The 9,646-nt window shown below is 64.8% G+C and overlaps 4 protein-coding genes across 4 annotated transcripts; 1 reads left to right on the top strand and 3 right to left on the bottom strand.

The window, feature by feature from the left end:
- Nucleotides 1-1,063: 1,063 nt before the first annotated feature.
- On the bottom strand, nt 1,064-3,842 carry EMIHUDRAFT_235215 (hypothetical protein; the record flags this gene model as incomplete). The annotated part of the gene is made up of 2 exons (XM_005780400.1): nt 1,064-1,318; nt 3,768-3,842. 2 exons carry the CDS (start codon nt 3,840-3,842, stop codon nt 1,064-1,066), a joined length of 330 nt encoding a protein of 109 aa, XP_005780457.1.
- A 634-nt stretch (nt 3,843-4,476) lies between these two features.
- EMIHUDRAFT_235214 (hypothetical protein) lies at nt 4,477-5,466 on the bottom strand (the record flags this gene model as incomplete). The annotated part of the gene is made up of 1 exon (XM_005780399.1): nt 4,477-5,466. One exon carries the CDS (start codon nt 5,464-5,466, stop codon nt 4,477-4,479), a length of 990 nt encoding a protein of 329 aa, XP_005780456.1.
- A 1,865-nt stretch (nt 5,467-7,331) lies between these two features.
- Nucleotides 7,332-8,563, top strand: EMIHUDRAFT_114365 (hypothetical protein; the record flags this gene model as incomplete). Its single annotated transcript, XM_005780398.1, has 4 exons — nt 7,332-7,537; nt 7,600-7,899; nt 7,965-8,145; nt 8,222-8,563. 4 exons carry the CDS (start codon nt 7,332-7,334, stop codon nt 8,561-8,563), a joined length of 1,029 nt encoding a protein of 342 aa, XP_005780455.1.
- Nucleotides 8,564-9,077: 514 nt separating this feature from the next.
- EMIHUDRAFT_235212 (hypothetical protein) lies at nt 9,078-9,578 on the bottom strand (the record flags this gene model as incomplete). Its single annotated transcript, XM_005780397.1, has 2 exons — nt 9,078-9,272; nt 9,432-9,578. The coding sequence occupies 2 exons, from the start codon at nt 9,576-9,578 to the stop codon at nt 9,078-9,080; spliced, it is 342 nt and encodes a 113-aa protein (XP_005780454.1).
- Nucleotides 9,579-9,646: the final 68 nt, after the last annotated feature.

Genomic DNA, 9,646 nt, shown 5'->3' with positions numbered 1-9,646 from the left:
TCTGAGCCCGCCGCTGGAGGTCTCCCCCCCTCTTCTCCCCCTCTCAGCGACGGCTCCTCCGCCGGATGTCTCACCCCCCCGACCTTCTCCTCCCCACCGCACACAGGCGTCGACAGAGCGTTGGGCGGCTGCGGCGGCGGCGGCGGCGGCGGCGGCCTCTTCAGAGGTGCGGCGCCGCGTAGACCTCGGCGCCTCTGTGCAGCAGCAACGACCCCCGCTCGCAACCACCCCACCCCCCACTTGGCGGCCCTCGAACGGACAGCGGGCCGGCCCCGCCGAGGGCCACGGTGGCCCGGGCGAGGCGGTTTAGTCGCCGCCCGTCCTTTTTATATTACCCAAAAGCGCTACGCCGCCCGTCCTTTGCACGGCCGCCACAGCAGAGGCGTCGGTCCAGCGCAGCCTCCGCGCGCCGAGTGGCGGGCGGCTGCCTAGTCCCTAGACCGCCGGCGCCACAGTCGCGCCCAGCCACTCGTCTAGCACTGCCGCGGCGCGCGACAGCGTCCGACACGCCTCCCTGCTCCTCACATAGGAGACCACCGGGACCGGTGCCGGTCGGTCCCACAACCGGATGGCGGGGGAGGGCGAGGCGGGGAGAGCGGCGGCGATACCAGTGCTGGCCAGCCGCAGCGGCAGGCGGGGGGGCTTGCGCCGGCGGCGGTAGCATTTGGTTGATGCATTGCGTCGCGTCCGTGCCAGTGCATACATTTTGCTTCTCTCGCTCTCCGCGCACTCACCACTCTGGTCTCTGGAGTCAGAGGACTACAGACGACGGGAGACGGGACTCACTTTCGGGAGCTCGCCAGCTCGGCGGCTCTCAAGTGTCAAGAGACAAAGACCACATGCACAACCGCCCACAAGAGAGTCTCAAGACACTAGCTAGAACCAAGTGAGCTGCATGGTGCATGTTTGAGCACTTTGACCATTGTGCGCATTGTCCATTGAGGTTTGAGCCTCTCCGAGGAGCAGAAGATCAACGCGTGATACCTGATACAAATGAACGCGCGTGCGCCCCCCTCCGCCCTCGGTCGGCCACGGCGCCGCGAGGTACGGCTCCTTTCGAAAGCTAGTCGACTACCCGCGGGTCGCCGCTCGCCTCAAACTCGGCGATCAGCTCCTTGTGGAGGTGCCCGGCCGGCTCCCAGGTGTCGTCCTCGTCCTCGTACCCCTTCCAGCGCACCAGGTATTCCGTCTTGCCGCCCTTTGCCTTGCGGCTCGAGAGGATCCGATCCACCACGTACGTGTCCTCGTCCTCTTCCGAGCACGCCTCCTCGTCCTCCTCTTCCGACTCGCTGTCGCTGTCGCCGAACGAGGCCTCCGCCTCAGGGGAGGCGTTGGGTAAAAAGAAAACATCGAGGTTGATTTCTTCGGACGACTACACCTTTACAAATCTCAAGCGACTCCGGAGTCCGGTGCCGGTCGGTCCCACAAGTGGGTACATCAGCGCTGCGTGGTGACCGGCAGGACGCAGGGGCTAGTGCCATTTCACTCTGTCTCTGACACGCTAATCTTGAAAACGTCTCCAAAACGGAGCTCTCCTCGCCCATATTCGACTAGAGTGCTCCTCGACTAGAATGACATATTCGACTAGAATGACATATTCGACTAGAGTGCCCTCCTGGTCACTGCGCCCATACCTCCACCCTCTTGGGCAGCAGCTGGTCCGACAGGTCCTCTCCGTGTCCTAGGCAGCCGTGGCCGCCCTCGCCCCAGGCATAAACAGCGCCATCGCCCGTGCGTGCAAGGTTGCGGTATGCTCCCGCCGACACAGCGACGACGCGCTGCCCAGCAAAGGCCTCGACCTTCTTCGGCAGCAGCTGGTACTGCCGATTGCCGTGGCCCAGCTTGCCATAGTCTCCATCGCCCCAGCTCCAGACACTGCCGTCGGCGGCGAGAGCGAGGCTGTGGCAGGCTCCAGCCGACACAGCGACGACGCGCTGGCCAGCAAGGGCCTCGATCTTCTTTGGCAGCAGCTGGTTCCGTTCGTCGCCGTGGCCCAGCGCGCCCAAGCCTCCCCAGCCCCAACTCCAGACGGCGCCGTCGGCGGTGACGGCGAGGCTGTGGTTCTCTCCCGCCGACACGGCAACGATGCGCCGCCCTGCCAACGTCTCGATCTTTTTCGGCAGCAGCTGCTGCTGCTGGTCGCCGTGGCCCAGCCTACCGAACAATCCACCGCCCCAGCTCCAGGCGCTGCCGTCAGCGGTAATGGCGAGGCTGTGGACGGCTCCAGCCGAGACCGCGACGACGCGTTGGCCAGCCAAGGCCTCGACCTTCTTGGGCTGCAACTGACCCTGCATGTCGCCGTGGCCCAGCTTGCCGTTGCCTCCACTGCCCCAGCTCCAGACAGAGCCGTCGGCGGCGAGGGCCAGGCTGTGCTCCCCTCCCGCCGAGACAGCGACGACGCGCTGCCCAGCAAAGGCCTCGACCTTCATCGGCAGCAGCTGGGTCTGCTGGTCGCCATGGCCCAACTGGCCGTCGGAATCCCAACCCCAGCTCCAAACGGCGCCGCTGCTGGTGAGGGCGAGGCTGTGGAATGCTCCAGCCGACACGCTCACGGCGCGCTCGCCGCCCAGCGGCGAAGGGAGGCGGGTCGGCGTGTTGAGCCGCGCCACGCCCTCGCCGTGCCCGAGGACGCCTGGCGTCCAGCTCTCAGCCTTGCCGCAAGACGAGAGCCGCCCCTCGCCGACGATGAAGAGGCTGTGCTGTCCGCCTGCCGCCGCCCTCGCCGGCGGGTTGGACTCGCACAGCAACGCAGCGAGACACAGCCACCGCACGGCGCAGTCCTCGTCCTCAGGTTGCGCCGGCAGCTCGAAGCCGCGCTCTTGCGCCCACAAGCGGATGGCCTCCGCCGCGAGCGAGGCGTGGAAGAGGCGCGAGACGGCCGCGACGCGAGCGATGTCGACGGGGCTGTCGCAGCGAGCGAGGACGCGCTCGAGGAGGTCCGTGGGGAGGTCGAGGAGGCGGGCGGGCGGCGGCGTGCCTGGCGGGTGTGCGGCGGCAGAGGAGGCGGTGGCGAGGCGGCGCGAGCGGCGGCGCGGAGGGGCAGACATCGCGAGAAAAAGAATGTATGTTGTATATGACAGGACAAAAGACGAGCACTTGAGGCAGAAGAGAACGACGCGACAGAGGAGGAAGTGACAAGGGAGAGACCGACGAGAGTGGGACGGCCGCGAGGTGGCATGAAGGTTGCAGCGAGAAGCGGCGAGAGACTGCGAAAAGAGATACGAAGAGGCAGACTCCCCAGGGTGGGCGACGGCTAGCGCACCACACTCCTCAGGCGGGAGTGGGGAGGGTACGCGGTGCGGTCAACGCCCGAGCGTTGAGCCTTGCGCGCAAGGCGGTTGATCTTTGCAACTGCTGGCGGCGAGAAGCCGCCGCCGAATGTCTCGTGGAGAAGCAGGTTGAACTTGTTTCGTTTGGTGAAGATCCCATCATGGTAGTGGCCACGCTGCGACTTGACGTAGCCTTGGCCGGTGGTGTGGTCGAACACCCGTTGACCACGGAACCCGCGTTGCTTGCAGCCCATGTTGGAGCACTGAAACAAAGAGAAGTATTGCAGCAAGGAGAGGGCGGAGCTGCGCCGAAAGGCGAAAGAAGCCGAGAGAACAAGGGAACGGCAGGCGGCGGCGCAGGACGAGGCAGAAGAGAATGACGCGACAGAGGAGGAAGTGACAAGGGAGAGAACGACGAGAGTGGGACGGCCGCGAGGTGGCATGAAGGTTGCAGCGAGAAGCGGCGAGAGACTGCGAAAAGAGATAGGAATGAATAACGTGACGGGCCCTCAGCGGAGCTGGGAATAGGACCGCCGCGAGCGGCGTGGCGTGGACGGTGGAGCGGTTGAGCATCCCTCCGGGGGCCCCTCTGCGCCGGGGAGGCGTTGTTGGAGGCTAGGACGCAAGCGTCCGTCGCCCTTTCATGGGGTTCTGTGATGCAGATATTCTGCGAGAAAAAACTTTAATTCGCGCTCGCAGCAAGCCCACCGTGGTGGTGGAGGGATGCACAAACGTCCGCGCGCCCACCGGCCCGATCTCGGCATCTCGCCGCCGGCAAAGAAGCCCGCCTACCGCCGCCGGGCCCGAGGGCGCGTGTGGCCGAGGTGCAACCGAGATCTCGCTGGACGGGGGGGCGCGTGGTCCGCCAGCGCGAGCGACCCCATCGACTGCTGGAGCACCGCGCTCTACACGCCCTCTCCTGCTCCTCGCCGCCCAACGCACGGCACCTGACCAAGACCAGCAACGGAGACGCGAGGGTTGCCCCCCCTTGCCCCACCACCTCGTGTGTGTGGAGAAGTTTACCTTACCTTACCTAGCCTACCCAAGGTCTCTCCCCTCCCTCCCCCCCTCACGGAACGCCCAGCGAGGCGGCACGCGCGCGGGCATGCCCCATGCATCCGATGGGATGCCCACCGGGACACGGGCACAGGGCTCAAAGGGCCTCCCCGCGCGGGTCGGGCAGGCGCGTGGCGCGCTCGGCGAAGCGTCAGCTTCGGTCCATCGCCAACGGGGCCTCAATCCCGCTGCACTCGAAGCCGCTGGCAATGTCAGGACGAAGGACCAGCTGCGACCGTGCCGTCTCGTCGTCGAGCAGGAAGAGCCGCAGCCACGCGAGTGCCACTCCGCCGATGGCGCCGCGCGGCGCGCGGTCTGCAGCGTGGCCGGTTGGTCCATTTAGCGTAGCGCACGGACACGGCGTGCACCAAAGCGCAAGTGGGCACTGGCACATCCAGCAGGCGCAAATGGTCGAGCAGTTGACGCACCATAGTTCCATGCTCATTGACCCTGCCTCCGCCTGGTGCTTGGTACCACCCGCTGGGCCGAGTGGGGTGTAGTGATCCCCGCCCTCGACTTCGAAGATCAGCTTGGCAGCGCCCGTCTGACGATAGTGCGGCCATCCGAACTTCTTGGGCGGCGCCTCCTCATCGTTGTCGCCACAAAGTATGAGAACGGGCACAGCGGTCGGCGGCGGACTTGGAAACGAAAGCGAGTGCTTCGAAGGAAACATGTAGCCGCCATCCGGAGCGAGCGCGATGACGCACTTGAGAGTCGGATCAGCCAGGGCCGCCAGCTGTGCGCCGCCGCCGCCCAAGGAGTAGCCCTGGACGGCGCGCCGTGAGATGTCGAGGCGCCCTCGCAGAACGGAGTCAGCACGCTCGTGCTCACCCTGCAACGCCAGGCTCGCGTCGAGGAGCGCCTTGCTACGAACGGCTGGCGAGTCCGTGAACGGCGAAGGCGTGCCGATGGTCATCGCCACGATGCCGTGTGAGGCGTAAAAAGGAGCCCAGGCCGCCATCGCCTGCTCACCACATCCCCAGCCGCCGACAATCACGACGGAAGGCAACGACTTCAGCCCGGATTCCGTGGGGTAGTAGATCGTCGCAGAGGCGAAGCTCGCGTTGCAGAGGTGCTGAGCATCCTGCTTGCCGGTTGCGTGCGGACCCAGTGCGCAGGAGTCGGGGCCGAGGGCGCTCATGGGCGGCGAACGAGGAGGTGCCCGCAGAGCTCCTGACCGGCCCGCGTTCTTGGGCGAGGAGCTCTGACCCACCGGACACCCACCGGACAGCTAACGTGAAGAGCACCGAAGGACGCCTTTCCCAGCGCCGACTTTGTGGGGTAAGTGGGGCGGGACAATTCACAGCTCGCGCAACAACTTAGAGCCAGTTTTTGCCACTTCGGTTAGCTCTTGTGGGTCCGATATCGAGACCCAAATATCTCCCGCCGCCTCGCCGCTCGCTCGCTCGCTCGCCCGCTCGCGCCTGGCTTTCTACTCCCTCGTGATCGCCCGAATCTCTCCTTCCTCGTGATCCACCCTCGCCTCACCCTCCCGCCGCCTCGCTGCTCGCTCGCCGCTTGCTCGCCCGCCCGACTTTCTACTTCCTCGTGATCCGAACCGCCACCACCCTCGCCTCACCCTCCCGCCGCCTCGCCGCTCTCGCTCGCCGTTCGCTCGCCCGCTCCCGACTTTCTACTTCCTCGTGATCCATCTCGCCGTTCGCTAGATTACCCGGCAACGATGTTTTCCTGCTCAGCAGCAATTTCATCAAAAAACTGAGAACCAGTTTACCCAGTCTCCCACAATTCACGTTTCAGCTTACCCGGCCGCTAACTGTTCTCATGTCAGATTACCCGGTCGGCCAAATTTCTCGTCCAGATTACCCGGCGGCTAACTTTTCTCTTTGAGATTACCCGGGCGCGCAAATTTCTCGTTTCAGCTTACCCGGACGCGAGCGTGCACCTCGTCCAGAGTGCGGAGAGCGAGCACCTGCGGCACTTGGTCCTAAGGGGTCCCGTACCATGCGGAATCGACCCTATCCGGTGCTCAAGTGCTCAAGGAGAGCTCCCACTGACTCGGAATCCCCGGCCTCGTTTGCTTGAATGACGCAGTCGTGAATCCCAAACGGTTTCAGATTACCCGGCGCATCCCACTACCGGGTGATCTGGAAAAAGAAATTCCACCTGCCGGGTAACCTGGAAACGACATTTCGCCGTGTTGGGTAACCTGGAAACGACATTTCGCCGTGTTGGGTAATCTGGAAACGACATTTTGCCGCACCGGGTGATCTGAAACCGCTCACGCCGGGTGATCTGGAAAACGCCGGGTGATCTGCGAGGCGAAGCTCAAAACCGGGTGATCTGGAAAAAGAAATTTCGTGACCGGGTAACCTGGAAACGACATTTCGCCGTGTTGGGTAATCTGGAAACGACATTTCGCCGTGTTGGGTGATCTGCGAGGCAAAAACTCGCAGACGCCGGGTGATCTGAAAAACGCCGGGTGATCTGCGAGGCGAATCTCAAAAACCGGGTAATCTGAAATTTATCCTTTCAAGATTAGAGACCCCTGGAGAGCTAACGAAGTGGCAAAAACAGGCTCTTATGTTTTCCTAAACGTAGTCGTGGCCCCCCGCTACGTCGCACGAGGGCGACTGGGTAGCGGGGGGCTAAAAACCCGAAGAGAGGAGTGGGAAAACCGCTTCCGCTCGCGCGGGCGGAGACGGCGCGTTTAGCCGCGAACGGGGCCATGCCAGACGAGTCGCCTGCGGTTGGGACGCCAGCCGAGACGGGTTCGGCGGGCGCTGGGAGCCTATTCACAGAGGGCTCAACGGGTATTTTTCGCTTCGTTCGCAGCGCGGCCTGGGAATAGGTAGGTAGGTGGGGCACGGAGCCTGGCGGTTGGCGCCCGCAATAGGTAGGTAGGTAGGGCGTTTTGGCGCGAGTCAGTGGGCACAGACCCCCTATCCGGGTTGGAGCCGGAACCCAGTGATGGGTATCCGTGGGTCGGGGGTCGCGTCCTTTGTACGTTTGTAGGATGCGCGACGGCACCCTTAATCAGTGAGCCTCATGAGCGGCGCGGGAACGCCAGCGGAGAAGCCGGCCAGCGAGACGACGGTCGAAGTCGCGTGCTATGCGTCGATGCCGCAGTTCGACAGCTCCATCCTCGACACCTTCATCCCGCGCTGCCGCAGGCTCACACAATTGCATTTCGGCCGCATAGTCTCCAACCCGGACGCGCCACAGGCCTTTTCCGAGAATGTCGGTTTCAACATGTGCGCGCAATCCCCACACAAGCTGCTATCTGCCACTCGTCCACCACCACACTGACTTGCAGGACGTACAACCTGGTCGAGCCGGGCAAAGGCAACGCGCTCCACACGCACCCTTCCGTCGAGATTTTCATCGCCCTTGATGGGAAGTGGGAGATTGCTTGGGGGGGGAGGGGGGAGCATACGACGGTGCTGCAGCCGTGGGACATGATTGCTGTGCCGGCTCACGTTCGCCACTCGTACAAGAATGTGGAGGAGAAGACCGCGAATCACATCATGACAATCCTCTGTGGGGACGCATCCATCACGTGGGGCCCCGATGTCGTCGCGGAGGCACGCAATCACGGCGTGCGTTGCACGCGGAGGTGCTGCTTCACGTGTGCCTACCGCCTGCCAAGCCCAGAACATTTGACGCCCGCTGCTCGCGTAGGGGGGAGCTTCTCGGTTTCTGGAGTGGCGAAGAGCTGCAGGAAGAGGCTGGGGCTGAGACGGAGGAGGATGAACCGGACGCGTACCACCGACCGATGAGCAATCCTGAGATGGCGCGGCACGTCCGCCGATTCCGCGACGGGCAGTCGCTCTCGGTGCAGGCAAAGGGCTCGTTCGTCAACGTGAGCAGTAGAGATAAAAGACCGCAGCATCGCGTGCAGCTGCGCACCGACCCTGCCTCGAGCCTCGCTTTGGCAGGTCTCCTGGCGTGCACTGGCTCAAGGCGAGACGCTGGCGATTCACTGCAGTCCCCGCGCGGTCGATGTGCTCCTGGTGGTGCTCGAGGGTTCCCTCTTGCTGACGCGTCAGGGTGGCGAGCTCGTGGCCGTCACATCGCAGCTCGACTCGGTGCGCGTGTCTGCGGCCGAGGCACAAGGCATCCTGGCGTGCAACCAGCTTCGCACGCCGTGCACGATGCTCGTCGTCGAGTCGCAGATGCGGGCGATCGCCGGCCGCCAGTGCGGCGAATGGCTCGTTGCAGGCGTTTCCCCGACGTCGACGATGGATGCGCTGCCGTCGCTCCCTCGCCCTCTTCCCTAGTCATTTGGAGCCGGATCGAGGCACCATGCAGCGGATCGATGGGTGGCGAGTGCTTCGCGCCCGTCGAGGAGGCGTGGCGAGCCATCGGGGCGCGGGGAGGGCGGAAGGAGCGCCGGATAGCTTCGGCGACGTTCACGTGCCGTTCGTACCCAAAAATGGCCGCTGGGGCGCGCGTCTCGTGTCAGCTGTCACTTTACTGTCTACTGTGATCTGTGTACTGAGAGTTCCACACAGCGGTCGCGGTCCGCAGGGCTGTTGTGAGACTGCTGAGTGTTCTGTGTTGTCTGAAAACCTTGTCACTGACAATGTGGTACGTAAAGCCATGAGGAGAGATCGGACCGCTACATATCGGGGCGGCGCCACGAGACTTTCCTGAGACGTGCGAGCACGCGACGCCGCCCCCCCCACAACTGTGTGATGGGTGAAGTGTGCGGTGGAGCTCGCTCTAGAAAAGGCCCGACTCACTCACAGCTCGGTGCTTCGCCCTAGAGGAAGCGCCAGAGGGGATGGTGGCTCATGGCAGCCCGAGCGGGTTGGCCTTCGGGAGGCCGTCCGAGAGCAGCGCCGCGCTCTCCGCTGCGTCGCCGCCCTCGATGCCGCCAGCGGCGGTGGCCGGCTCATAGGTCCGCGTCTTGCCGCGCTTGTTGCGCAGCAGCACGCGGCCCTCGCCTGGAGGCGCGACGCGACTAGCGAGGTCAGGCCCTGTGGCCTCGGCGGCGGGCGGCGGCATGCCCGCAGACAGGGGTGGCCAGTGTGTGCGGGGAGTGGCGACGGAAGGGCGAGGGAGGGGTGGTGGGGGGCGGGAGGAGCAGGGAAGGCGAGGCGACGCGCCGTCCGAGTCGAGTCCGAGCGACTCGCCCTCCCCCACGAAGCCGTCCAGCGATGCCTCGGCGACGGCATCCTCACACAACGCCTGCACGGCGCGCCGCAGCGGGCGCGCGCCGTACGCGGGCGAGTACCCGCGCTCGACGATGGCGTCCGAGAGGGCGGGCGAGAGGTCGAGCGAGATTTGCATCTCGTCGGCGCAGCGGCGCTGCAGCTGCGCCAGGTAGAGCTGCGCCACCTGCCGGAGAGGGGGGTGGT

Source organism: Emiliania huxleyi (genome assembly GCF_000372725.1).
Source record: "Emiliania huxleyi CCMP1516 chromosome Unknown EMIHUscaffold_215, whole genome shotgun sequence".
NCBI lineage: Eukaryota > Haptophyta > Isochrysidales > Noelaerhabdaceae > Emiliania > Emiliania huxleyi.
Note: the sequence above shows the minus strand (reverse complement) of the source record. Positions and strands in the feature narration are given on the sequence as shown.